Source organism: Nyctereutes procyonoides, unplaced genomic scaffold (assembly GCF_905146905.1).
Source record: "Nyctereutes procyonoides isolate TBG_1078 unplaced genomic scaffold, NYPRO_anot_genome, whole genome shotgun sequence".
In the NCBI taxonomy this organism is placed as follows: Eukaryota; Metazoa; Chordata; class Mammalia; order Carnivora; family Canidae; genus Nyctereutes; species Nyctereutes procyonoides.
In genome coordinates this window covers 26,109,680-26,135,535 of record NW_026575140.1, presented here as the reverse complement: position 1 = coordinate 26,135,535, position 25,856 = coordinate 26,109,680, and the positions used below count along the sequence as shown (strand labels likewise).

The following is a 25,856-nucleotide window of genomic DNA, read 5'->3' as shown; positions in this document are numbered from 1 at the left end:
CCCTACGCCCTCCGCACCCGCTGGGACACCCGGGCAGGGGGTGGATTCTGAACCCACACTCCCTCCTTCCCTTGCGTTCCACGGTGGCAAAGCTTTAGGTCTAGGGCTATGGACCCCAAGGAACATTCTGAGGGCCACCGCACGGGACTCGGCAGGGCAAGAAGCCTAGCAGTTCTGCACCAAACCACGGCGGTTCCGAGGTTAGCTCTGCGCCCGGCCCTGTGTGCATGCGAGGGGTCAGCTGCTTGCCCTCGGAGCTTCAGGGTTCGCACTGACACCCCGAGGGCAACAGCACGCACCTCGCAGGCGGATGCTTGGACTGCCTGGAGCGCCGTGTGCAGTGCGGGGCAGAGGGTCACTGCGTTATTGCACCAGCGCCCGCCAGCGCGCCGGGAGTTCGTGGTCATGAACCGAGGTACTAGCGAAGGTCCCCGGCAAACCCATTTACCTTCTGAATCCGACCCGTGCGGGGAACCCCGATGGAAAGGAAGGCCCAGCGGCTGGGGAACGGCCCGCACACTGGATGGGAGCTCAGAGCCCGGATGGCCAGTTCTGAGGGTGACCCCGGCTCCGGACCAGTGTCGGGGGTCCAGTGCCCTGGCGGTTCCGGTGACTCCCCGGGAACCCGGGAGGGGAGAGCGGTTTGGGGGACCCCAGCCCTCGCTCCCTTCGCAAACACTACTTTGTATTCTCCAGTCACGAGGCGGGAGGGGGCCCAGGGCCAGCGTGCGCACGCTGCCCGGGGTCCCGCAGCGGCTGGGGGGCTCCTGGCTCCCGGCGCACGCTCCACCTGCCCGGGGCTGAGCAGCGGGGGTCGGGAAGCATTTGCAGCTGCGGCCGCCGCGCAGCCCGCGGTCGCCGGCGCTCAGACACTCCGCCTGGCTGGGGCCGCGGGAATTTGCCGACGGTGCCCGCGGCGCGGCGCGGCGCGGCGGGCCCTGGCCCTGGCCCCGCCCCCGCTCGGCGGCCCGCCCCCGGCCCCGCCCCCGGCCCCGCCCGCGCCGGCCCGCTGTCCGGGCCCCGCCCCGGGCCGCGCCCCTCCGCCGCTGCCCGGCTCGCCGGCTCCGCGCCGCGGGCCTGCCCTCAGGCCCCCGCGGGCTCGGCGCCGCCGCCGGGAGGCTCGCGTAGCTCCGGGACCCGCCCGCCGCGTCCCCTGGGCAACCGTCTCCAGGGAGATCGGGCCCCGCCCCCGGCACCGACCCGGTACGGAGCCCACCTGTGCGGGCGTCTGCGGGGTCCCAGTGCCCCCCTGCGCTCACCCCGCCCCGCCCGGCGCAGGGCTTTGTCCGCCCGGGGCGGTCGGTCCAGGGACGTGGGGGCTGGGGGAGGCGCGCGCGTGTCGGGGCGGACCGGACCCGGCTGGGGAGGCCGAGTCAGGGGGTCGCGCTCGCGTCGTGATGCTCGGGTGTGGGCTGGTTCGTGCTCTCCTGCTCTCCTGCTCTCCGTGCATCCCTTTTGTGCCTCCGGGGGGGCGGGGATCCAGGGTGTCCCGCTGCCGCCCTTGATGGGATGAGCAGGGCCCTCAGCCGGGCTCTGGACGTGGACGCGCCTGTTCAGAGCAAGCTGTTTACTTGTCAGGGACCCAGCAGTTGCCGTGCGCATCCTCCCCTCCCCCTGTCCCCGATTCGGGACGGAGCATCCTGCGCTGTGCCCATTCCTGGCATTGCTTCCCAAGCTTTGCCCTTGAACCCAGAGGGCTAGAGGGCGGCCGACCCAGATCCTGAGGTCCTGGGCAGCGTGAGGGCCGGAGCAGAAGACGCACCTTCCTCCGGGAAGAGCCTCCTCCTTGGCCGCCCTCTGGTGAATTCTGCTCCAGCTCCCTGTTTCCTGACCTGAATTCCTGAGGACGAATTCCTTCTTGCCTTCCCTAACTCTTCCTTCCCTCGGCTCCATCTCCATCGTGCATTCTGCTTTGTCTTTCCTCCTTTTGCAAGTGCTTTCTCTATAACCATGTCTTATTTCCCTGTGACTGAATTGCTGGGGTTTGTGCTCTTAACTCCTTGGTCAGCGATGGAAGTTATTTCTTCCTTCACCCCTGGCGCTGACCTCTCATTTCCCTTAGGAAGTCCTGGCTATCCTCCCCTGGATGCCCAATGAAGAGACCATACAGGGTCCTGTTCCTGGGCTCCTGCAGCAGGCTCCATGGGGTGTCCTTCCAGGGATTAGGCTCTCAGCAGTGAGAATTCTAGCTTGGTTCTGGAAGTGGATCCTTGGAATGGACACCTTTTCCAATGGCTTCCCAGTATGGGCTTTTTGCTGTGGAGAAGCAAATGATTTAAGTTTCCTGCTCCTCAAGCCCCCCTAGCCTTGCCCAGTGGGTTCCAGGCAGGAGTCTCCCTGCTGTGGAGGTAGCTGTGGCCTTAGCTCTGGGTTGGAGAAATTGGCAAGTCCTGCTCTTAGAATCCAGCCGGCTGGGCTTCCGGAGCTCAGGTGTCTTCCTGTCTCTGGGGTCAGATTATTTCCAGGAGTGGCTGGCAGCGGGGGAGAGAAACACCACCAATGCAGTGAGTGGACAGGCCTCTCCCCACACATCCATCCTTTTCATCTCCAGCAAGCAGGGATGAGTCTCCCTGTATGATACAATTTAGTACTTGAGTAGGGACCTCAAGTGCAGGAATCTGCTTTTTGCATCCATTGAATGGAACTTGAACCCAGGCTTGACAAGATCATTTGCTTTGCTTTCAGAAACCAAACAAAACCAATGAATAACTCTAAAAATGATGTAAGTCATCTTATGATCTTGCTTCAGGTCCTGAAAATGCTCCGATGGTTTGCTTCAGTGCCATCAAAGGGGCTGGGGGTGGCATTGACACAGGTGGTGGAAAAGGCCCATCAAGCAGAATGTGATTGGTTTGCAAAATGGGAGCCTAGGTGAAACAGTTGCTTTCAAGCTAAAACCCTGTGAGGGAATGCTTAGAAGGTTTGTGAGACTTTCTCTTTTAAAAATGTCATTCGTTCATTCATTCATTCATTCATTCATTCTTTCTTTCTTTCTTTCTTTCTTTTTTTCCCCCAGACAGATAAGGAGCTCAGAGTCAGGCAGGGGCGGAATGGTGCTCATTGATTCCAAAGCATCTCTGATCTGCCAGACAGAGGGGCCTTTGCTGCTTTTCTTTCTTGGACCATTCCAGAGAGGTAGGTTGGCTGAAGGAGAGAAGTGTGTGGGGAAGAAGAGATGTCATTTTGTAGATAGCTTAAGAATTTGAACAGACTCTGCCTTCCCTGACCAGCCAGCCAAAGGAGAAGCTCTCTCTAGCTTCCGATCTAGAACTAGATCACGCAAAGGAAGAGAATGACCCAGATGTGTGCTATGAGCCAACAAAGGGAAGTGAACCAGACCTCGGCCAGCTCCCCAAGAGAGGGATGCTGCTGTCTGTGAAAGGAAGGGGGGCTCTGCTCCCAGGAGCCCTGGAGCTCATTATTAAGCTATTTGACTTGCTTCAGTCATGGTAGAGTTGGGCTGGCCCATTTGGGGAAAGAAAAATGAAAACATTCTTCCAGAGGAAGTGAATTGAATTCTTGTAACTTGGTATTAGTTCTCAAAGAGTCCTTAGGTAGGGACACTGTTTCCCCAGAGAGTTGGCAGTCACCGTTTCAGTAAGACAATGCTCCTTGGAACTTCTAGGACATTCGCTGGGAGATGAATGCAGTCTTTTCATTGTGCAAATGAAGAAACTGAGGCCAGAGACTGACATTGAGCATTGGCTTTGGTGTCTGGGGCTAGCTGGGTATGGTTAGCAGGCTCCCAGATTGGCAGGCCACAGTCCTATTTGCAAGCCCTGTGGGTACATAGGTATGTCTGGCTGCACAGTAAATTCCTCTTTTCCTGGATGCTTGAGCAGCTACTGTCATTTCTGATGGGAAGGAGCACAGGGTTACAGCATGGTGTCATCCCTTGGAAGCTTCCCCCTGGCCCCACTCCAGACTCATTTTCTCTAGATTTTCATCAGTACTTTCCAAACTTCTCTGTTAGTGTGGCTCTCTTTAAAAAGATCAAGATATTAAAAGCATAATGTTGACCTATAGAGTCGATAAAAACAGAGTGCCCTGTGGGACAAGCAGAGACTGGCTTAGGACTTCCACTCAGTGCTCTATTTCAGTTCTGCCACCCTTTGAAGACCTTGGGACTGCTTCTGTGGAACCCCAGGACCCCTGGAACACAGTAAAAAGCCATAGATTGTGTAGACCTCTGTTGGGGGATTAGAGTTTCTTCTATACACCTGTTTACACACCTATTTACAATATTTTTTCTGAGATTGATTAATTTATTTGAGAGAGAGAGAGAGAAAGAAAGAACACAGGGGGAAGGGCAGAGGAAAAGGAAGAGAGAGAATCCCAAGCAGACTCCATGTGAGCACAGAGCCTGATGCAGATCCATTTTATAATCCCGAGATCATGACCTGAGCCAAAACCAAGTGTCAGACACTTAACCAACTGAGCTGCATGGGCACCCCAACAATATCTTGATTCTTGTTTTAGCAGATGCCTTTTAATAATTTTTAACCATGATGCTTTTTCATTTATTAAAAAATACCTACTTACTGTTGAAAATTTGCAAAATCAATTAGCATAACCTACCTCCCCCCAACCCCCCAAAGAACCACTGTTTCCTTGATAGGAGTAACTTCCTCCCCCAGATCCCCCAGAAAGCCTTCTATGTGTCTGTCTTTATTTTTTTTTTTTAAGATCTTATTTATAAGAGACACACAGAGAGAGTGAGGCAGAGACACAGGCAGAGGGAGAAAGAAGCAGGCTCCATGCAGGAAGCCCGACGTGGGACTCCATCCCGAGTCTCCAGGATCACGCCCTGGGCTGCAGGCGGCCCTAAACTGCTGAGCCACCCGGGCTGCCCTGTGTCTGTCTTTAAAACTTGATTATGATGTATTGTTAAATATTATTATGAACTTCCGTGAAAACCTAGCCAATGGAATGCATAGGTTTATCCTGGATCTGTTTCAAAACCTCACTAAAATGAGAGTAAAAGAATAAAAAAGGAGTGCATCCTTAAGGAAACAGACAAAGAAATGATTGAGGAGGAGCAGTGAAGCAAACACACTGAGAGGCAGAAAATAGGTTGGTGAAAGAGATGCAAAGCTTAGAATCTTGACTGTCCTGTGCCATGGTGGAGGCAGACTGGTGTATTCAAGGAGCCACCAAAGGCTTAAGAGTGGGAGCTAAAGTGTTTCTGATGATAGAGTGCAGGGTGGACTGGAAGCAGGAAGATTGATCGGAGGTATGTGTTGGAACAACCAACCCCTCTCTCAGCCCACATGATCAGGTGACTCCTCTAGCCTAGCAGAAGATGCCTGTTTTTCCAGAGGTATTCCTGACCTGGAGCAGCTCAGGCCCAGCTGAGGGTGGAAGGAGGTGGTGTGGGGACCAGCTGAGGGCAAGAGGCACACTACTGAGAACAGAAGGAGTCAGTGAAAATTGGTATACTGAACAGTGAGATCCTTTCCTGGTTGGATCCCAGAATATGGCAGCCTAGTTTATACCCCTCTCTGGTTAGGCCCTTGAGAAACTTCTCTCTAAGGAAATGGACCCATAAGAAAAGGTGACCCTCAAATACTGACAATGAGGGGACTCTCTTGGAAAGCTAGCTTGCTACCTTATCATTTCACAGTGATGTCTGCCAGGCAACTGGACTTTCCTGTGCACAAACAGCTTTTAGTGCCTCTGTCTTAAATTTGAATGGGCAGCTATGGGTCATCCCACATAGAGTGAAGCCTCTAGCATGAAAGACAAAGACCCAAACAAACAGAAAAAAGGGAGTCAGAAGTCATATCATAAACATAGTTGTTTATAAATGGGAATATTCATAAAATAATAAGCTCTTAGATATAAAAGCTGGGGTAGTAGAGGTGCCTGGTTGGCTCAGTTGGTAGAACATGTGACTCATGATCTCAGGGTTGTGAGTTTGAGCCCCATGGTAGGTATAGAGATTACTTAAGAATAAAATCTTAAAAAAAAAAAAAAAAAACACCTAATAGTAAAAGCAAACATTTCAGTAGAATAGAGCTGGAGATTGAAAATTAAATTTCTAGAAAGTAGAACAAAAAGATGGAAAATAGAAAATAAAAAAATAAAATAAAATAAAATAAATTAAAAAATTAAAAATTAAAAAAAATAAAAGTAATAAAAAAGGAAAATAGAAAATAAAATATAAGAAAACTGGAGAATCAGTTCAAGATGCCCAATATCCACCTCATAGAAACTCAAGACAAAGAGAAAAATGAGGAAAGGGAAATTATCAAGCTATAGTAAAAAAAAATTCTAGAACTGAAGAGTCTCTGAGTAGTACTCAACAATGAATAATAAAAGACGTACTACATAAAAGTAAAGTATGTACTGCAGGACATCATCATGAACTTTGAAAACTTCAGAGGTAGAAACTTCTACAAGCCAACAAAGAGAAAAGAGACCACATCTAGAAGATCAGATAAAAGAGTGGCTCTGGACTTTACAAAAGCAATACCAGAAGCTATAAGACAATGGAGCAACTCTTTCAAATTTCCAAGGGAAATTAATTCCTGAGCAAGAATTCTGTAATTATCATTCAAGCAAAATAATAGGATAAAGGCACCTTTGTAAATGTGGATTTTCCAAAGCTATGTGTGTGCACATGCATGCATACACACATACCTTTGTATCACTAATCAAGGAAACTAGTGGAGATTGTGCTGTACTAAAATGAGTGTAAACTAAGAAAGAGGAACAAATGATACAATATGTAATTGTCTTTTGTTTTCATTTGGTTCAGCTTCCAAATGGCTTTCAGTATTTCAGCTGTTATCTTACTTTGAGTTTGGAGAAAAAACAGACAAACACTTACCTCACCATGGGAACTGCAAAGGACTTACTTCCAAGCTTTCCCTGTAGCTAGGACCTGTGACCTAGACTCCACTGAAGAGATGCACCCACTGTATTTTGACAGAGGAGATGGATGATGCATGTGCTGTATCTGTGGTTATGGTGGTGGCAACAATGAGGGGCTCCTCAAGATCAGCTTCTTGGCTCAGAAGTGGCAGAGGAACAAACTGGCCATCAGTATTCAGTGGCAATAGAGGCAATTTTGCCATCAGACATGCAGTATGGAATCCAGGGTACTAGTTATATTTCTTTTTTTGTTCAACTTCTTGTTTTTCCTGGGGTTGATAAGCACCTCATCTTTTTATTTGCTATGTTTGCAATGTACTAATCACTAATTTTTCCTCAAACTCTCCAGCAGAACTGTGAAACTCCTCACAAATCAGATAATTTGCCAGCACCTGTTCTGCTTAATCAGTGGGAGTTGGCTTCTTTACTTGCAACCAAGACCCTTGACGGTAGAGAGATTGGTGAGAATTCCCATAATAATGGTGAAGCAAAGTTCCAGCTGTACAGTATAGCTGCACAGCTCATCTCGAGATCAACTAGGCAAATTTGGAGCAATATGGCTGAGGGCCCCAGGAGGAATATCTCCAAGAAAAAAAATGAAGCTCATGGATTTTCCGACATATTTACCATATTTTTAAAACTTTTATAGTTCTGTTAGAGAGTTTAGAGAAGAATTATATATTTGTACACAGAAAACAAAAAAAATATGTTTGTACATAGAAAATGAAGCAAATTATAAGTGAGGCAGCTATCAACTATAGAAATAACAAAAAATTGAACAAGAGAGGAAATAAAACCATAGTATACTATGCGGTTTGGTTTTGAACAGTATTTATGTAGTCATAATAATGTAAGCACTCAAGTTTGATTAACAAAAAATTATCATATAGATATGTTCAGAAGATGGAGGAGAGGATATGTGTATCTGTGTGTGTGTGTGTGTGTGTGTGTGTGAGCAGGAAAGCACAATGTCATCTTCTAAGATAAGAAGTTAAAGGTTGAAAATCAAGAAATATCCATATAAATCGATTATTTAGAAATATAGAGATAAAAACCCAAAGAAACAACTGTAGTCACGGGTGGTAGGTTTGGATGTGCAGAGCAGGAGGCTGCTGCTTTATTTCCTGCAAACATTTTAGCTTTAATTAATTTTTAAAATCATGTGCTTGTGTAACTTTCATAGATAACAAAATTTTGAAGTAATTATTTTAACATTCATATCCACCCATATGATAGCTGTTTTCATTTTCTCTATGCTTTCTGAAATGTTTTGTCCACAGACAGATGTTGCCATGGCAAATGGATGTGCATTTTTTTGTTTCATTTAATGTGGGGGATATTTGCAGTGCTGTGCTGTGTACACAGGTGTCATTTTAATGACTGTATTCACTCCTATTAATTATCATACTTTTTCTATTATTTTTGGTTTTCCACTTTCACGAGCAATACCACAAATGAGTATCTTTATACATATAGCTTTTTTTTTTCCTCCTTTGAATTGCTTCCTTAGGACAATTCCCCAAATTACCAGACCTGAGATCATGGATCTTTCTCTTGATTTTGATGCATAGTGCCAGGCCCGTGGCCTTCAATGGGCCATGAACTGAACATCATAGGAGATAGTTGGGATAGAATTTTTTTGATAGGATAGTTGGCTCACTTTTCTGATGACAGCAGAAGAAATCAGGAGTCTCCCTTTTTATAGAAGGGAATTTCCAGAGACCTTTGCCTTTCATTCTTCCATGTCTATTCGGTTTTCCTCCATTGGCGATTTTTTTTTCATTCTTAAATATTCAAAATAAAAGATATTGCTCTATTAACTAATATGGCTTCAAGGGAGGCACATTTAAAATGGGAGACAGTCAAAAGAAGAAGGGAAGAAACAAAGAACAGAGGGAGGCAGAAGCAGATAGACAAGGAGTAAGGCAGCTCATGTCCTTAGCGTACCTGTCAAGCAGACATTGGGAGGCCTTTTGCACGATTTTACATCACTTTGTTATTTCATCAATTCTCGGCCTTCACTCCTCCCACGCCTTTTTCTCCTGTTGCTGGAGCTTGGGGTGTCAGACCACCCTCCAGACAAGGCCTTCCTAATCCTGAGCATGGTTTTGGAGATGTCTTGCTTGGCTGGCCTCTGGTTTATGGAGATTTCCCTCCCATTCCTGTTTTGGATACAGGTTCCTCCTCCAACTGTACAGTAGCTTCACAATGTGGCACTTGGATTGCAAAGGTCTCCTTTTTGCTGTGGCTGACGTGCCTTTGCTGTGCTGTAGAGACTCTGCCCTACAAACTCTGGTGGCCACCAGGGACAGAGGATGCTGGGTCTCCAGGGGAGACACACTGAAGTGGTTCTTTTTTTTTTTTTTTTTTAACCTGGTTTCTTTTTTTTTTATTTATGATAGTCACACACAGAGAGAGAGAGAGAGAGAGAGAGAGAGAGAGGCAGAGACACAGGCAGAGGGAGAAGCAGGCTCCATGCACCGGAGCCCGACGTGGGATTCGATCCTGGGTCTCCAGGATCGCGCCCTGGGCCAAAGGCAGGCTCCAAACCGCTGCGCCACCCAGGGATCCCCACTGAAGTGGTTCTTATGAAAAGTTCTGTTTTTTGGAAGAACACTCACCCATCCTAAAATTGTACCTGTTAAGGGGACCTTGTGTCAGTCTGTTTTCCATCTGGTCTATGGCTTCAGTTCTTTGTCAAGAAAGTTCTTATAGACAGAAGGTTTCAAGGTGGGGGTGCTGAGATCCCTTCTCCTCAGCATTTGGGGCATTTTGTGGCAAATAGGGCCCATGTTTTCCCTCATTCATCTTGCCCTGCCAGCTCTTGCCAGGGGTCTTGGCCTAATTCCTTTCCCACCTTATTCTTGCCTCCCTCACTTCCATTTTCCTCAGCACAGCTGAAGGAATTTTTGTAGAGCATAAAGTCAGGGCATATTAATCTCCTGCTTAAAACCCTCGAGTGGCTTCCCATTGCAGTGATAATAAAACCTGGTTCCTTGGACAGCCCAGTGGCTCAGTGGTTTAGCACCGCCTTCAGCCCAGGGTGTGATCCTGGAGACCCCGGATAGAGTCCCACATCCGGCTCCCTGCATGGAGCTTGCTTCTCCCTCCGCCTGTGTCTCTGCCTCTCTCTGTGTGTCTCTCATGAATAAATAAATAAAATCTTAAAATTAAAAATAAATAAATAAATAAATAAATAAATAAAAAAAAAAAAACCTGGTTCTACACTGCAGCTACAAGGCCCTGCCAGATTGGCCTCACTGCTTCTCCCAGTCATCTCCCCTCTGGGTTCTTAACTCCAGTTTACCTGATCTCCTGCCTTAGGGCCTTTGCACTTCCTGGTCCAGTGAACCCTATTTCATGGATCATTGCCTGATCTTCCTTTGGGCCTCAACTCCAATATAGCTCACTTGAGCACCCTCCCCTGACCTGCCATCCAAAGGATATCCTCCTTCCCTGCAAGTCCCTTTTATTTCATTACAACTCTTTTCTAATCTGAAGTCATCTTGTTTATTCATTTTCCTTTTTTCTTTTTTTTTTATTTTCTCCTGTTAGACTAAAAACTCCGTAGAATCAGGGATGGTGCCTGTCCCATTCCCTGATGGGCACATTCCCTGATGCTCAGATAGATATTTGCTGCATGAATGAATGAACAGGACTTATAGCCTGCAGCATCTTGGGCTGCAGGGGGGCCCATTATGTCCTTTTTCCTGAGGTCTCTGGGAGGATGTGGTTATTGAGTGATTGCTGGGCTTGTCCCTGGATGCCAGAGCAAGAGGTGGTTTCTAGAAAGCTCCTTTAAGGCAAACATCCAGGAGCTCTGCTGGGAAGTGGGGCCTCTGGGTAAAGCACCTTTGGAATTTAGCTATGAAGTGCTCGTGTGCATCCACTTTCCACATAAGTTAGGCAACAGGAAAAGCATCTGCTTCGTTCTCCACGGAAGAGAGTCTGGGCAACAGAGCACTCATTAGAAGGACTGTTTGAGGCTGAAAAATACCTGAAATCCAGCCCAGGTCAGGAGGCCTAACTGGACTCTGCTCTGTTTGGCATGGTGCAGAAATCCAGCATATGTGGCTCCCTGTCCCTTGTCAGAGTGGGTACTGGTCTTGGTTCCTCCCAGCCTGGGTTGATGGTAGATATTGGACAATATGTGTAACCACCTTGGAGACGTTTCTGAGACTCCTCTTGAGCTATTTGGGTGGTAACTCTTGGCTCTGAAACCCAGGTTTTGAACAGATGTTTTGTCCTGGAGTTAACAGGAGCATCTCTCTCTATGGACAGATTCCTAGCCCTGACCTCGAGGGGCCTTTAGACTCTTGCTCTAGAATAACATGTGGATCTAGAGTAACATGAGAAGGTACGTGGCATGTCTTGCCCAGGGCGCCCCTAGGGAGGAGGATGTTTATTGCTCAGATAAGCAGGATACAACTTCCCTTCTCCCTGCTGCCTGTCCCCTGCTCAGAGCCAGCTGAGAGTGACTCATGTGTTCCCTTGGGAAGCTGTTCCCCAGGGCATGTGATTCTAGCACCAAAAAGCCTGTCTTTACATTGACAGATGCTGGGCAGTGGCTTCTTCTACTCAGAGTGTCAGCCGCATTTGTGATAGCCACTAGAAAGATCCGTGGAACCCTAACAGACTCAGGAAACAGACCCTAGCTCACAGCCCTAACATGGTAAAACTTCAAAAGAAATGAGAGGGACGCTTCAGGAGTCCCGGGCTTGGCACAGGCCACCAGCCCAGGGGGACTAGCACATGGGTTGCCACCTCATTCCCAGTCTGGAGCAAACTTTGGGATGCTATATCCCTTGCTTGCCCTCCTCTCTTAGAAATAAATTAGGGCCCTAGGGGCGCCTGGATGGCTCAACCAGTTAAACATCCGTCTCTTGATTTCGGCTCAGGTATGATGTCAGGGTCCTGAGATAGAACTCTGCATCAGGCTTCACGCTGGGCATGAAGCCTGCTTGAGATTCTCTCCCTTTCTCTGTCCCTCTTCCCCCCCAAATAAAAATCAACTTCAGTTTTAAAAAAAGAAGAAGAAATTAAGGCCCTTGAAACAGGGAAGGGTGATGGCAGCACACATGCTCTTACGAAATCTTGGGAGAAACTCCTCTGCTGGTGGCTCAGGACTCAGATATTGACAGCAGGAGAAACTGTGCCTCGACCTCGGCCCAGAGAAGGTGTGTCTAACTGGGCACATCTCAGAGCAGCTGGCAGAGGGGTGGTGGCTCCTGGGCCTGAGACCCCCAGCTGGGAACGTCCCGCCATCACACAGCTGTGCCATGGATTGGGCTGGCCAGAAGTGGGAAGGTGAAAGGAAGGAATGGCGCTCCTTCTTGTCCAATGTCTGATATTTTATTCATGATTCAGAGGAGGACAGCCAGGAAAGTCTGCCTCGAGAGTGGCTGACTCAGCAAGCAAGGAAGGATTGCTCATGGTTCATCTTTGGTTGACGCCACTCTGGTGCCTCGAGGGGGTCCTGGACCTCACATACCCTCTGTCTCCAGGCCAGCTCACATGTCTCTGGAGATAGCTTCCTGACCCCAAATTATACCTTGGGAACCCCAAAGACCTCTCCTCTAAGCTCCACGCTAGGGACCACTCCCTGGCTCTCTTCACGGGGATGTTCACTTAAGCAGCTCAGATTCACCATGTCTGAAGTGGACCTCTTGCCATTTTGTTGCCTCCAGATCTGTTTCTCCCTCATCTGATCTGTTTTCCCCATCTCAGTGTATTTCCACCAGCCTTCCAGTCTTCCCAGCCGCACTGGCTGTCATCCTTACATCCTCCCCCCAGAACGTCCCGTCTCATCCACCAAGCTCCTAATATATCTTGATTCTCTGCCTTTCTCATCACCAGGGACATGAACCCCCTGCCACCATTCCCCATGTGCTTGCTCCTCTCCGAGCTTCACACTGAGTCAGGGGCTTCATTTTGGATACAAGTTAGATCCTGTGGCTCCTGTGCTAAGACTGCCCACACCACTCTTGGAGTGACACCCAGGCGTCTCCCCTGTAAAGGCTCCGGACTTGGCACCTGCTGACTTTCTCAACTCATCTCACCCCATGCCCTCCCCGCCCTGCCCTATTCACACGCTCCAGTGGCCTGCCTTTCGTCTGCTCTGGACACGACTGGTGCACTCTGGTCCTCTGCTCCAGTGTCCTCTTCTCAGAGGGGCTTTTCCTGGCTTCCCTGCAGGGAGAAGGCTGTCCTCCGTTACATCACCATCTGGCGTATGCTGTCTTCACTGTGTTGATAAAATGTGTAATCTTGGAGTATAGGCTTAATCCACCACTGTGTGCTAGCACCTTGCACAACTCCTGGCACTTAATAATGTGAGTTTAAACTAATATATCTCACACTGAGTCCTATGTATGAAATATCAAATCCAGTAATACATGGGTGCTAGTTATTCCCACGAGATGAAATTACCAACAGTAAATGTGAATTCCTGTATTCAGATTCAGGAGATTAATTGGGAGAACGTGGGGTCTTGTGAGAAATAGCTGGAAGGTTGGCAGCCAGTGATATAGAGGTTGGAGCTCAGTGATATGATTGCTGAAGAACTTTCTTGGGGGAGGGGACTGATATGCTTTTAGGCTAAGCAATAGGAATCTGGTACCCAGAAAATTCTATAGTTGGCCTGTCAGGCCCTATCCACAGCATCGTGTTTTCCCAGAGTTCCAAACAATGGCAAGACTCTAGAAATTGTATTTCTAGAGGTACTGAAGCCACTATCCAGCAGAAAGAGCCATCAGATGACAGTTCTGTGTGCCTCTAGATGACAGCACAAAGGTCAGAAATGGCTCTTAGAGGCAGGCCAATTTCCAAGGAAAGAACTTTCAAAACACTAGAAGCTTCCTAAAATGGAACATGCAGCTGCAAGTGCCAAAAAAAAAAAAACCCCAACTCAAACCGCTCTAAGTTTAAAGGGGGGGGGGCGGATGGGGAGCGGAAGACAGGGAGAGGTTTTGGCTAATAGAACTGAAAGGTCCAGGGATAGTGTGTAGCTTCAGGCATGCCTGGATCCAGGGACTCAGAGGATGTCTTCAGGACCCCACTAGTCAACGCTCAGCTCCGCTCTCCTTCTACTTCTTTTCTCACTTTCCACTCCTAAGAGCCGCAGGAGGTGGCCGCCATCAGTCCTAGGTGAATATTCAATCTTTTCTGCTCCCCCAGGAGGAAGTACCCAAAGAAGTCCAGATGTCAAAACCCACTGGACTGACTTGACATTCCCATGCCCATCCTGGGATCGCTGTAGCCAGGAGATGACATACAGTGATTGGCTGGGCCTCAGGCCCATTCCCAACTCTAATCCAATCCCTGTGGCCCCGCGGGAAATTCAGGGCTCTGATTGGCTGGGTCTGAGTCTCAGGCCATGCTAGTGGCCAGACGTGAAGCCAACTCCTCTAAACCCCTCAGACTGAGGCTGTGTTGAGTTTGTGAAAAGTCCCCAGCAACCAGATCAAGAACCTGGAAATTACCAGCACCCAGAAGCCCCCTCATACCGCCTTTCCCCTGGGGTAACTGCCCTCCTTCTGGGGAGACACCTGTCTCTTCTTCTGCCAACATAGATCAGCTCTGCCTGTGTTTGTTCTCTGTATAATTGGAATCATGAGCACAAACTCTTCTGTGCCTGACTTTTGTTCAGCTTCATGTTTATGAGATTCACTTACATTGTTGTGTGTATTTGGAGATGGTTCCTTCTCCTTGGTATGTAACATTCCACTGGGAAAAGATACTGTAATTTATTTCTCCATTATACTGCTGATGCACATTTGGGAAGTTTCCAGTTTGGGGCTATTATAAATGGCAGCACTGTAGATACTCTTGTTTGTGTCTCTTGGTGCAAATGGACTCCTGTTTCTGTTGAGTGTATACCTAGGAGTGCAATTTATTGCTGGGTCACAGGGCACACGTGTGCTCAGCTTTAGTTGATACCTTGCCAAAAGTAGATACTTGGCCAAAGTGGTTGCATCACTTTGCATTCTTGGAGCAGTTCTAAAGTCCCTGGATTAGGGATGCCTGGGTGGCTCGGTGGTTGAGCTTCTGCCTTCGATTCAGGGCATGATCCCTGGGTCCTGGGATTGAGTCCCACATTGGACTCCCCTCGGGGAGCCTGCTTCTCCCTCTGCCTGTGTCTCTGCCTCTCTCTCTCTCTCTCTCTCTCTCTCTCTCTCTCTCTCTCTGTCTCTCATGAATAAATAAATAAAATCTTAAAAAAAAGTTGCTGGATTAGTTGGCATCTTTGTTCCAGACACTGCACAATGATAAGTCTGAGCTTCATAGAGTTGGGGCTTGTTAGCAGTCATACCTGGGTCCTGCGCCTGCAAAGAGAGAGAAGGCTCCTGCTTCCTCCTGACTCATCTCTGGCATTTGATTGTGTCCTGCCCGCACCATCCTGGGTCTTCATTTCTTAGGCATGACCTTTATACATGAAAATATTTCCGTGCATCCCAGATGGGTGAGTGAAGCAAAGGCTTCATCCCACACAGCACTAAGAGGCAGAAGAGCAAGGGGGCACAATTGTCTCAGGTTCCACCCCTTTGGCTGGAGTCCCAGGGAGCTCATGCCACGTGTGCTCATCTTCTCCTTGGGATCCAAGTGGCCAAACATGCTCATGTGCTCCTGACTTCCTGAGCATGGCGGAAGGACATTTAGCATTGTAAGTGGATCCTCTGGGATTCCTGCCTGCCCTCCACATTTTGAATCAAAAAGAAAGCCTTTGGCCTGGCCAGTCATAGAAAGAGGAACCCAGAGTAGGATGTGGTTTTACAATCAGAGGAAGTGGATCCCAGCAGTGGTAACATGGTAGCACAGTGTGATGCACGCATCCTGCTGCTCCAAGCAGATTCTGCGTCTAGCCCTTCTGGAGGCTGAGGTCTGGGCTATATTGGCAGAACCACCAGAAGAATAGCTCTCATAAACTGAAAAATTCCTTTCAGTTATTTTTCAAAGTCATTTAAATGTAGGAGGATGTGACCCTAGAGTGGGAAGTATTTTTCTCAAGAATAAATATCATAAAACACAAAGGACAGTATTTGACTACATCAGCGTTACGAACTTGTCCTCTCAAAAAGGTGCCATAAATAAAGGGAAAAGATGACTTGGACCAGAAGAAGATATTTCCAACTCATTTAATCAACAGAGGAATTGAATCTAGAAAAAAAAAAATATATATATATATATCACCCTATAAACCAATGAGAAAAAGATAACCCCACAGAGGTTTATCTTCTTTGCAGAAGATAAACATTTTATGGATAATCAGGGAAATACAAATTAAAACAACAAAAGAGCATTCTGTGCCTGTCAGTTTGGCAGAAATGAGTGAATTTGACGATACTATGTGCTATGGAGGTATGGAGAGTAAGCAGTGGACAGTGGTGCCATTGCTAATGGGCACCACTACTTGACCTAAAGCTCAGGGTGTTGTTCTAGGTGTCATAGGTGGTGACTGTGATCTGACAGTTCCGCTGGACCTGTGCTGTCCAGTGTGGCAGCCCCCTGCTACGTGTTGCTCTTGAGCACTGAGAATGTGGACAGTAACTAAGGAACAGCATTTTTAAGTATTTTACTTAATTTTGATTCATCATATGTAAGAATGGATACTCAACTCACTCCTTGGAAAACTTTTCAGTATGTTTGGAGCAACTTGAGTCTGTGGACCTAGTTTTTCATCTGTTAAGTGCATGACATCGACATACAGATGAGGTATTTCTGATGGAAATCTTGTGTCCAAACTGCAATGTGCTGGAAGTAAAAAATACATGCCAGCTTTCAAAGACCTGGTGTCCAAAAGAAGAATGTAAAATGCCTCATTAGTAATTTTGCTATGTTGATGACATTCTGAGATGACTAGATTTTGGGTATATTGGGTTAAACAAAATGTAGGACTCAACTTAATTTTATCTTTTTTACTTTTTTTTTTAATGTGGCTACTAGCAACTTTGACTTTACAACATGTGTTTCACATTGTATTTCTTTGGACAACATCATCCAGACTCTACACAGGGGCAAAGTGAGATGTCTGAGGATACACATTGTAGCATTATTTGTAATAACCTAAAAGAGTAGAAACAAACCCTGGGGTTCATCAACAAGAGAAGGGGCAAATAAATTGTGGTTTATGGACACAGCGAAATACCACAGGAGTTACAATAAATGAGCTAGAGCTACATGTATCAGCATGGATTAGCCTAAAGAATGGAATGTGGACTGTCAGAAGCAGGTTACAGAAGACTCGCTATTTGCTCTTCAAAGTTTGAAAGCATGCAAAAATATTAGGAATTGTTTGTGGATACATATTAGTACAAGAAAAGTATAAAAACATGCATGGAAATTATAAACAACCAGAATCCAGATGGTGGTAGCCTGGAGCAGGGGAGAGACTCAAAAGCCCTTTAATTGTGTCTATAGCATTTTGTTATGGGGAGGGGTTGCTATGACTTAGATATTTCAACAAATTTTTTGATGGCCAAAGCCATTTTTAAGCCACTTGGTTTCTGGTTAGAAAGTTTCCAAGAATTACTGGAAGTAATTCCTGGGTTGTCCTAGGTTGTCGGACTAGCGACCTTGCCATCCCCCACCTCTGACAGCTGGTGCCCATGGAGGGAAGTCTCCCACATGTGTGTGTTCTTGAGAAAAAGTGATTTGGAATGAGTGTGTTGGTGTCTTGACTTTGGGTCACTAAGGTGAGGGATGCAGAGTGTGATGAGAGGTGAGGTGGGGTCTGGGGGCAGTGAGAGCCACAAGCCACCCCAGGCAGGACGAGGCCCAGGAGGAGGTGAGCTTTGGGTGCCTATGGGAGGGAACCTCCCTTCCCCAACCTCCTGCCACCAAAGCTCCTGCCATGCTGTTTTCCAGAGGATCCTTTCCAAGGATTCAGTCGGTACCCTTGGGATGGCCCATTTTGCCTTTCCTTCCTTTTCAGGAAAGCTGGTGTCTGAGAAGTGAAGAAGCAGGATGCCCCCTGGGGTTGACTGCCCCATGGAATTCTGGACCAAGGAGGAGAATCAGAGTGTGGCTGTTGACTTCCTGTTGCCCACTGGGGTCTATCTGAACTTCCCTGTGTCCCGGAATGCCAACCTCAGCACCATCAAGAAGGTACACGATCCTGACCTTAGAGCTTGGAACTCAGAGGGAAAGACAGACAGACACTGGGGCTCAGATTTGAGATCGTACAATACTAATTGTAAAAGATGGATAATATCTAAAATTGGTTTAGAAGCTTATAGTTAGAGCCCAGCTGGCATTTTTTTAATACTTATTTTTTAAAATTTTTATTTATTTATGATAGAGAGAGAGAGAGAGAGAGAGAGGCAGAGACACAGGCAGAGGGAGAAGCAGCCTCCATGCACCAGGAGCCCGACGTGGGACTCGATCCAGGGTCTCCAGGATCTCGCCCTGGGCCAAAGACAGGCGCTAAACCGCTGCGCCACCCAGGGATCCCTCAGCTGGCATTTTGAATTCAGCTTCCCCCTTTATCATGGCAGGGTTACACTCCCTGGATTCCACTGGGAGCCCCAGGGTGTGGTTCCCATGGTGGCTTTTCCTTCTCTCCATGACTGTGCCATCATTTCTGGAACCACTCCCCGTCCACGGCCACTTAAAAGAGTCTTATCAATCTTTTCTCTGTAGAGCTGTCATCATAGTAAACATCATCTTTGGAAAGAGTTTTTGGTTTTGCTGAATAATTTTCAGGGTGGATTACTGAGTCAAAGGGTTAGCCATCTGGAAAATATTTGGTAGATATTGTCTTGTGATCTTTCAAAGGGCTTGTCCCACTTAGGAAGTGTGGGGTTTAGTAGGTCATGCCCACTTTGGAGGACAAGTCCTCAGCTCAGAATTTTAAAAGTTTATACTTGGGAGCAGGACCAAAAAAGGGAAAGAAGCAGTGGATCATCCCTGAGTTTTTGTTTTGCTTTTTAATCTCCCCTTCCTGGGAGATTTCTTTAAAAATTAAATTGCTGATTTTTTTTTTTTCCATTTCAAAAGCAATATGGACACATTGATTTGGGAAAATAGGAAAAAGTAAAAGGAAAAAAAAAAAATCACCTGTGATCCAGCCCTTAGGAGACAACCACAGTTAACACTTCGGCTGTTTCCTGTTTTCTATGGAGTGTTTTTTTTTTTTTTTTTTTGTAATAATTCTGATTATGAAGTTTGAGATTATTTTTTCTGAGTTAACATTGTAACATCTTTTTCAAGTGATTAACTCTATTTTAAGGGTAATCTGATTTTTCTGAACCACACATGCATGCTACTACAATTCCAACAGTGCAGAAATGGGAAACACATGGGTTCCTACACACACTCCAATTCAACTTTAATTCCTTCATACTTTTATTTATACAAGAGGTCAGCTAGTAAATATTCTAGGCTTTGCTGGCCATCTGGTATTTGTGGAAACCACTCAATTCTGCTGGGGTAGGGCCAGAGCAGCCTCACACAGCATGTAAATGAGTGGGCTTGGCTGTCTTCTAAGAACTTAGGAGTGGACCAGGTTTTGCCTGTAAACTCTAGTTCCTTTTATCAAATCCTGGTCTCTACTGGTTACTATGTTTATTAGAGTTGTTTTTATGGAAATGGACTTGAATCACATCTGCTGTTACATACCTTGGGGTTTTTTTCCCCTACTTTGCGTGTCTCTTGGAACTTTCTATGCCTATTCATACAGGTATCCCTAGATTCTGGGTCATGACCCTTACCTCCAAACTGTCCCTTTGTGCTGACGGACCATAATTATCCATCCCCCATGGAAGACAAATAGGGCTATTTTCTCCTTTTCCATCTTCTCTGTGACTCAGTGGTGAACACCTTTGCACTCAAGCTCGACCATTAGATGACTCTGCCAGGACCCCTTGTCCTTGAGGCATACACTAACACAACCCATGAAGGATTTGATGGCTCTCTCTGTGGGTTCAACGTTTCTGAATTAGTGGCCAACATTTAGAAATCAGGGTGATGAACCCCAGAAGGATTAGCTGGGGGGTGCCTGGAGGTCACGTCCTGCTGGCTGTCTCTCAAGGGTAACATACAGGGGAGACTGTGGACTGACTTTTAGCATATACCAGGCACCCTCCACAGAAGGATAGAAATGGAGACTCCTGGTGACCCAAGTGGTCAGGGCTCAGGGAGTCTGGAGAGGACAAGGTTTGGGTATCTTGCCTTTGCCCTCTGGTCAGGGTCATGCAGGGTGGGACACCCAGACTGAGGCCAGCCTCTGGCCAGCTCTGTCTCCTTGTGGCCCTGTTCACCTTGGCTGGAGGGGCTGACTGGCCTTTGTCCCCTCAGGTGTTGTGGCACCGAGCCCAGTATGAGCCACTCTTCCACATGCTCAGCGACCCTGAGGCCTATGTGTTCACCTGCGTCAACCAGACTGCGGAGCAGCAGGAGCTGGAAGATGAGCAGCGGCGGCTATGTGACATCCAGCCCTTCCTGCCAGTGCTGCGCCTGGTGGCCCGAGAGGGTGACAGGGTGAAGAAGCTTGTCAACTCACAGATCAGCCTCCTCATCGGCAAAGGTGACCCGCGTGCAGGTGGGGTAGCCCCAGCCCCGGCCCTGGCCTCCCTGCTGACCCAGCCTCCCCACCTCTCAGGCCTCCATGAGTTCGACTCCTTGCGGGACCCCGAGGTGAATGACTTTCGCACCAAGATGCGCCAGTTCTGTGAGGAGGCGGCCGCCCGGCGGCAACAACTGGGCTGGGAGGCCTGGCTTCAGTATTGCTTCCCCCTGCAGCTGGAGCCCTCGGCCCGGAGCTGGGGGCCTGGCACCCTGCGGGTCCCCAGCCGGGCCCTCCTGGTCAACGTCAAGTTCGAGGGCAGCGAGGTGAGCCCCTGGCTCCTGCTGGGGACTCCAGCCCGTTTGCAGTGTCCAGGCTGCTGTGCCTGCAGGGGATGCTTCCCCGTGAGACTTCCCCGTCCCCCACCAGCATCCCAAACTCACCCTCCTCCCAGTGGGACATCCATGCCTGTGAGGGACTCACAGGCAAATATCCCACCAGGCAAGCTGGGTGAGGCAGACTGACCAGGTGGCCTTGGTCATTGGTCCATCCATTCATTCAGTAAGGATTTCCTAGGTGTCGACAGTGTGTGTTTATCAGACTCTGCCTCGCGTTGCGGGCGATGTGGGGCAGCTCTGACCCTCCCTCCTCCCCGCAGGAGAGCTTCACCTTCCAGGTGTCCACCAAGGATGTGCCGCTGGCGCTGATGGCCTGCGCCCTCCGGAAGAAGGCCACGGTGTTCCGGCAGCCGCTGGTGGAGCAGCCGGAGGACTACACGCTGCAGGTGAACGGGAAGCACGAGTACCTGTACGGCAGCTACCCCCTCTGCCAGTTCCAGGTAAGGGGTGGGGTGTGGGAGGGGCCCTGCGCTCAGGTCCTGGGGTCCCCGTAGCCTGTGCCAGGGCCCAGGTGGTATGGGCAGCTGGGCCTTTGGCCCCTCTCCAGCACGATGGGACAGGCCTTTGGGTGTCACAGCACAGCGTCCCCTTGCTGGGCTGTCCTCCCCTTGAGCACGAGGAGGGCTCCATCCTCAGGATATGGGTGGGGGCAGAAGAGTCCACAGGACAGGCCTGGAGGGCCTGGGATAGGCGGTGGTCAGTGTCGGGGAGTCCTCGGGTGGCCAGTTACCCAGAGAATATTGGGGCTGCCCTTCGACCACTCACTCTGCCCCCCTATCTCAGTACATCTGCAGCTGCCTGCACAGCGGGCTGACCCCCCACCTGACCATGGTGCACTCCTCCTCCATCCTCGCCATGCGGGACGAGCAGAGCAACCCTGCCCCCCAAGTCCAAAAACCACGCACCAAACCACCCCCCATTCCCATGAAGAAGGTGAGCCGGTGCCTTCTGCTTACCCTCCCGTCCGTCCCTTCCTCCCTGCCACTGTTCAACCCTAGAGCACAGTGGCAACCGCTGTGGGCTGGCAGTGGGTCTAGGGCCCCTCATCTCATGCTCCTTGGTTGCTCAATGTTGAGAGTTGGGCCTGGAGCTTGGCCAGAGCCCACAACGCTGGTGTGCTGGGTTGCGGGGTGCTGTCTGAGCTTCTCAGGGCAGCCCCCCGGCCCGGCTCTCGGGCTACCCTTCTTATGTCCTCCCGTCCCCCTGTGCTAGGCAGAGGGAGAACTCCATGCCCTGTGGAGCTAGAGATCCTGGGGCACCTGCACGGCAGGTTTGCTGGCAAAGGGCAGTATTGTGGGTGGACACCTGAGCCTTGTCACAAACCGGCAACGTTCTCACCCCACCCACGAGTGGCTATGGGCCTTGCTGGTGGCCAGGGTGCCAGCCATGGGAAGCTCCCTGGATTCCTCTGCTTTGACGGCCCTCCCCCCCCCCCCAGCCCTCTTCCTTGTCCCTGTGGTCCCTGGAGCAGCCTTTCTGCGTGGAGCTGATCCAGGGCAGCAAAGTGAATGCCGATGAGCGGATGAAGGTAGGGGGCTCCTGGGGGGGAGGGGGGATGTTTTCCGCACAAACAAGGTGGCTGTGGTCTAAAGGGGTGGCAGAGGAAGAAGGGGGGGGTCACATGAAAGCCACCTGACCACATTACCCAGCATCCCTGCCTGGGGTGGTTGTGAGCCGCTTCAAAACAGGAAGGGGGGAGGGGAGCAGGCTGGCCGGCCAGAGAGGCTAATTCGTAGAAACCAGGCCCAGTGAGTTCTGGGTATTTGACTTTGGTGGAAGTTGTGGGGCCAGGCCCAGGCCCAGGGATGTGGGAACTGCAGTCTAGGAGGTGACAGGTGTGGGAGAGGAGGAGGTCCGGCTTGTCCCCAGGGCCATGGGACTCCCAGGGGGCCCTCGGGAGGTGTGCTGCCTGGACCCCTAGGGGCTGAGCCCTCTCTGGGCTGTTCACACACCCATCTCCCTCAGTTCTCAGGACAACCAGCAAGGTGCTTATTTCATTGTCCCATCTGTTGGACGTTACACCTGAGTCGTCAGAGGTCGAGAGTCCCATGTGGAGCACTTTTTCTTGGGCTGATTTCATGAGCCTGGCACGTCTGGGTTTCCCTGATAGCATGGAGCACTGGCCGGAGGGCCGTGAGGGCTGTGATGGTGGAGTCAGAGGAGGCAGGGAGGGGTGTCCAGGTGGCATGAAGTCCTTCCCTGCCCACGGGGCTCATCCAATTCTGAGCAGTGGAAGGAGTTCTTGGGTATCAAAGCAAGAAGGGCCCCCTGGAGTTCCCAAACCCTGGTGGGGACACTGAAGCCCCAAGCAGGGCAGCGACATGCTCTGAGGTCCCACAGAGTTGTGGGGAGCCCATACACAGCCCGCGGTGCCCTCCCCTTCACCCTGTGGCCCTGTGACCCAGCAAGCAGTCAGCTGGCCCTCTTCTGTGCCACTCTTCCGAGCGGGAAGTGGGTTTCAGGCCCTTGTGAAAGGAGGACGTTTCAGAGCTTTGAGCCTTACGTGGGTGGGAGGACCTTGGAGAGGCGAGGGAGGCTGAGCCTCGGCCACCCGTCACCTATACCTGTGTCTTCCCCAGCTGGTGGTGCAGGCTGGGCTTTTCCACGGCAATGAGACGCTGTGCAAGACGGTGTCAAGCTCGGAGGTGAGCGTGTGCTCAGAGCCTGTGTGGAAACAGCGACTGGAATTCGACATCAACGTGTGTGACCTGCCTCGCATGGCCCGTCTCTGCTTTGCACTTTATGCTGTGATCGAGAAGGCCAAGAAGGCTCGCTCGACCAAGAAGAAGTCCAAGAAGGCGGTGGGTGGGCCAGGCTGGGAGGCAGGGGCCAGGCCTCCGGAGCGGGCATGCTGCGGCCCAGGGCCACTCCCAGCAGGCACATGCCCTGGGCATGGGGTCCCCCGGAGGGCTGGCAGGCCCTGGGTCCCCACCCCGGCCACCACCCCTGCCATGTGATGGCTCTGGGTTCTAGGGCTGGTGAGCAGGGTGACTCAGAACATCGGGCCTGAGCCGTTAGGCCTGGTGGGAACCCGCAGGCAGCTCTGTGGCGTGGCAGGACCGAGACACTGTCCTCACAGGGAGCAGGGTGGCCTGAATCAGCAGCCCACAGGGAAGGAGTGGTAGGTCGGCACTGAGTCACCAGACCCAGGATGTGACTGGCCACTGAGCCATGCCAACTGAGCCACTGCTGAGCTGGGCTAGCCTTCTGGGGCTGGTGTGGTTGGCTTGGGGATAGGGATGGATCTGAGAGCAGGAGGTAAGGATGCATCTGAGGGCAGAGGACGCTGAGAGGTGCTGGACCTTGCCGGCTTCCTCACAGGGAGTCCAGGGGAGGGCAGGGGAGCTTGGCCTGTAGGCTACACCCACCCTGCAGCTGAGCAAACGGAGGCTGGGCGGCTGGCCCTGACCCGCCCGTGGTCTTTCCCAGGACTGCCCCATCGCCTGGGCCAACCTCATGCTGTTTGACTATAAGGACCAGCTCAAGACCGGTGAATGCTGCCTGTACATGTGGCCCTCCGTCCCAGGTCGGCCCGGTGAAGGGAGAGGCTCGGGGTGCGCGGGCTCCCAGATGGTGGCATCCCCCACGCAACTCCCATCTGTTCCTGTGTCCAGACGAGAAAGGGGAGCTGCTGAACCCCACAGGAACAGTGCGGAGTAACCCCAACACAGAGAGCGCAGCGGCCCTGGTCATCTGCCTGCCTGAGGTGGCTCCCTACCCCGTCTACTACCCCACCCTGGACAAGGTCAGCCTCCTCATCACTCAGGGTCTGGGACTTGCCCCCGGGGCTCCCCAGAGCATGGTTCCCCCCACCATCCCCTGAGCGGCCCAGGGCTGGCTGGGGCTTGGTCACCACACACATTTGGGGACTTCTTTAACTCTCCAGAATCCTAACATGCTCTAGGGCAGTGGTTCTCATTCAGGGCCACTTGGCTTCCCAGGGGACTTGGGGCCATGTCCAAAGACACATTTGGGTGTCATAGCTAATGGGACAGATGCTCTTGGCACCTGTGGGGTGGAGGCTGGGGATGCTGGGCATGAGGCAGCCCTCACCACTGAGAGCAGCCGGGCCGAGGCCAGGGATGCTGAGGGGTGGACACCCCCCCACACCAGGGCCCTGTCAGGCCTGGCCCGGGACTGGGGTCTCCACTGAGATCAGGCCGCTTATTGCAGATTCTGGAGCTGGGGCGACATGGCGAGCATGGGCGCTTCAGTGAGGAGGAGGTGAGCTGGGGGCTGTGGGTGGTGGGGCGCTGAGCTGGGCCGCAGCTCACCCTGCCTGCACCCCTCAGCAGCTACAGCTGCGGGAAATCCTGGAGCGGCGGGGGTCCGGGGAGCTGTATGAGCACGAGAAGGACCTGGTGTGGAAGATGCGGCACGAGGTCCAGGAGCGCTTCCCCGAGGCGCTGGCCCGCCTGCTGCTGGTCACCAAGTGGAACAAGCATGAGGATGTGGCCCAGGTGGCGGAGAGGGGTGGGAGTGGGGGTGGGGGGGCGGGCGAGGGAGCCTCCTGCCCGATCGCACCTTGACCACCTTGACCACGGGCCCCCCCCCAGATGCTCTACCTGCTGTGCTCGTGGCCTGAGCTGCCCGTCCTGAGCGCCCTGGAGCTGCTAGACTTCAGCTTCCCGGACCGCCACGTGGGCTCCTTTGCCATCAAGTCTCTGCGGAAGCTGACGTGAGTCCCGCGGGCCCTGGGCTCCCTGCTTGCCGGGGAGGGCTGCTTGGGCCCCGCCGCCTGGAAGGTGGAGCCCGCACCCCGGTAAGGACTGAACCCAGCCTGGGGTCTGCTCAGGTGAGGCCCGCCTCCCTTGTCCACAGGGATGATGAGCTTTTCCAGTACCTGCTGCAGCTGGTGCAGGTGCTCAAGTACGAATCCTACCTCGACTGCGAACTGACCAAGTTCCTGCTGGACCGGGCCCTGGCCAACCGCAAGATTGGCCACTTCCTCTTCTGGCACCTCCGGTAGTGGACCTGGCGGCCCCCCGTGTCTCCCCAGGACCCCGGGGAGGAGGGGCCCCTGGCCTGCTGGCCTCATGGTCGCCCGGGTGGGTGTGCGGGTGCAGCGAGGCTCAGCCTCC

General features: G+C 50.9%; 1 protein-coding gene across 7 annotated transcripts in view; it reads left to right on the top strand.

Moving 5' to 3' along the window:
• PIK3CD (phosphatidylinositol-4,5-bisphosphate 3-kinase catalytic subunit delta) overlaps positions 1-25,856 on the top strand; it is a 70,552-nt gene that overhangs the window by 38,100 nt on the left and 6,596 nt on the right. For 2 of the 7 annotated variants that reach the window (XM_055305097.1, XM_055305096.1), the window contains exons 2-14: positions 17,807-17,979; positions 20,170-20,398; positions 20,474-20,703; positions 21,036-21,215; positions 21,559-21,708; positions 22,214-22,303; positions 23,355-23,576; positions 24,205-24,301; positions 24,390-24,520; positions 24,949-24,999; positions 25,068-25,235; positions 25,332-25,453; positions 25,597-25,740. In XM_055305097.1, coding sequence (XP_055161072.1) covers positions 17,839-17,979; positions 20,170-20,398; positions 20,474-20,703; positions 21,036-21,215; positions 21,559-21,708; positions 22,214-22,303; positions 23,355-23,576; positions 24,205-24,301; positions 24,390-24,520; positions 24,949-24,999; positions 25,068-25,235; positions 25,332-25,453; positions 25,597-25,740 — 1,955 coding nt within the window. In that variant the 5' untranslated portion in view covers positions 17,807-17,838. Of the gene's footprint in view, positions 1-3,016; positions 3,136-17,806; positions 17,980-20,169; positions 20,399-20,473; positions 20,704-21,035; positions 21,216-21,558; positions 21,709-22,213; positions 22,304-23,354; positions 23,577-24,204; positions 24,302-24,389; positions 24,521-24,948; positions 25,000-25,067; positions 25,236-25,331; positions 25,454-25,596; positions 25,741-25,856 lie in introns of those variants that run through there. The other 5 variants (XM_055305099.1, XM_055305098.1, XM_055305094.1 and 2 more) reach the window with 5 other exon arrangements.